The 2,447-nt window shown below is 46.3% G+C and overlaps 1 protein-coding gene across 1 annotated transcript in view; it reads right to left on the bottom strand.

Moving 5' to 3' along the window:
• Window positions 1-211, bottom strand: part of PPP6C (protein phosphatase 6, catalytic subunit) — a 23,620-nt gene extending 23,409 nt beyond the window's left edge. Inside the window, exon 1 of the mRNA XM_006768569.2 lies at window positions 39-211. Coding sequence (XP_006768632.1) covers window positions 39-113 — 75 coding nt within the window. The 5' untranslated portion in view covers window positions 114-211. The remainder of the gene's footprint in view (window positions 1-38) is intronic.
• Between the last annotated feature and the right edge of the window lie 2,236 nt (window positions 212-2,447).

Genomic DNA, 2,447 nt, shown 5'->3' with positions numbered 1-2,447 from the left:
AACCCGACCAGCAGCGCTCCCGCCCCGACCGAGCTCACCTTCAGGTCGTTCTCCGGAAGGTACTTGCACAGCCGCGCTATCTCCACATACTTGTCCAAGTCTAGGGGCGCCATTTTAGAAAGAACTAGCCCCTACAGCGGCGGCGGCAGTGGCAGGGGCTGAAGTAGCGGCGGCAGCGGCAGAGGCCGAAGCCGGAACTCTCCCTACGTCACGTCCGGCCCGTGAGAGACGACTGCGCAGCGACGTAGAGCTTGACCCAGGTCTCCCCGCCGCCTGGACACGCCCCACGCCTTCTCCCGCGGAACTCCGGCAGCAGGCCCGGAGGGGTTCCTTCGGGCCCTTGAAACCTGCCGGGATCCGTAGTTGTCTGCCGCGGGGCGTGCTGGGATTTGTAGTTTTGGTACTAGATACTCCTGTTTTTCCTCCCGTTTTCTTTCTCCAGGCTTTCACCTCTGGGGACCCAGCTAGGTTTTTCCAGGCAAAACAACGAAGTAGGTAACCCTAGCCATTCCTTGGTTTCTCACTGTGACCCATTTAAGCATTCTCTCACCCGAACATCCCTAATTATAAATTAGGTAAGTCTCACCCAGGCCGGGTGGCTTCAGTTGGTTGGAGCATTATCCCCTGAGCTAAAAGGTTGCGGGTTCGATTGTGCGCAGGACACATACCTGGGTTGCCGGTTTGAACCCCGGTGGGGGCATGTGCGGAAGGCGATCCATCGATGTTTCTCTCTGTGTGTCTCTCTCTCCCATAGCCTCCGGTAAGGATTTTTTTAAAATGCTCCAACCAACTCAAGCATCAGATAGCCAGAGTTCAAGTCTTTTACTCACCATGTTATTTTGGCAAAGTTACTTATCCTTTCTGTGCACCAGTTTACTCAGTTACAATATGGAAATTGTAATAACAGTGTCTACTTCGTATGGAGATAAGAATACTACTTACCTTATAAGCTTGTACTGACATTTAATAGAGTTAATATGGAAAGGGCTTAAAACAATATTCTGTACAGAGTGGGTGCAATGTGTTATCTCTGAGTATTGGGTGGACAAGAAAGGCCTTTCTGAAGAGGTAACATTTAAGACTTTAGAGGGGAAAACTAAAGGGAGAATATGCTGTTTCTTGTTGAAAAAACTTGCAAGTGAGCAAAAGATACTACTGTTGTTTGACTTTTTTTTAAAAAATTACAGTCCTTTTTGGAAAGCTGGCAATTCACTTTTCATCTCTGAACCTCAGTAACTGGGAATGAATCTTACCCAAAATACCTTCTCAGAATTGGGACGGAGGACAAATAAAGTGCTTGAAAAGAAGGTGTCACCAGCATCATTGGTTCCCTTGCTGATAAGTTAGTGAACAGGTAGGTAATGAAAGCAGTTGGTATCCCCTTTTAGTGATACCATTTTAGTGAAAATAGGTGGTACTGTTCACATTGCCAAACTGGCATTAAGATGCTCCATTCTGCAGACCCACCTTATTCAATGAACCTCACTGTTGAAATCCAGAGCAGAGAGAGGGAAGCATCCCTGAATGTGGGCAAGGTCTTAGAAGAGGTAATATTTTTTACAGAGCCGGTGTGCAGAGCTTGCTGACTGGAATATGCTATTAATCTTCCTTGCACAAAGCAGGAGGTGTAGGCTCCTGGTTCTGCCATATACGTGAGTTAGTCATTTTAATTTCTCTGGGCCTTGATTGCCATTATAAAAATAGATCTCAAAAGTTCCATCCAGCTCTTTCTGAAATGTGATTCCTCGTCTAAAAGTATAGGTTCCACTATTAAAACTGGTTGCTCTTTCGCCCACAGACCTCTTCCAATTTTTGTTTGTGCACAACTCCACCATGTCACCTTGAAATGGATCTAGCCAAAAGACATAGGGGATGTCAAAGCATTCTGCAGCTCTGAGCAAAAATCTCCATGTAGATGCACATGGGCATAAGGCAGAGCCAACCTGGCCTTGGTTTTCTTTGCTGAAGGAAATCAGAATGACTGACTATTCCTAACCTCCTCTTAGGCAGACAGTCAGTGGAGATTTTCCCATTAATATGGGCAGTCACAAAGACTCCAGATGTTTGAAATAGGGTGTTTGAACAGTGAGGAGAACTCAGACCTCACATTCCATTTTGTCAATAAATTTTCATAATGGTTTCAAGTAGCCAGAAGATTTACCAAGTTGGCTTTTCACCTGTACTATCGAATCCTCACAGCTGCTCCCTCTGGGAGGTAGGTATTACTATTCCCCGTTGTAGAGATGAGGGAACTAGGGCTCAGAGCGGGTAATGAACTTGCCAAATGTCAGGGTTAGATGGTTAGTGCTGGAGTCTGGAATTATTTGAACCCGAGTGTGTCTTTCTTCTTCCCACTAAGCTACCAAAGCTGTACTTAAGGAGCTCCTGTTGTTGTTCTTGGCTGTTTCCTACGCTACAACTGGCCTCAACCTTCCTAAGTGGTTTCG

The sequence above is a fragment of the Myotis davidii genome, unplaced genomic scaffold (genome assembly GCF_000327345.1).
Source record: "Myotis davidii unplaced genomic scaffold, ASM32734v1 scaffold142, whole genome shotgun sequence".
NCBI classification, from domain to species: Eukaryota; Metazoa; Chordata; class Mammalia; order Chiroptera; family Vespertilionidae; genus Myotis; species Myotis davidii.
Note: the sequence above shows the minus strand (reverse complement) of the source record. Positions and strands in the feature narration are given on the sequence as shown.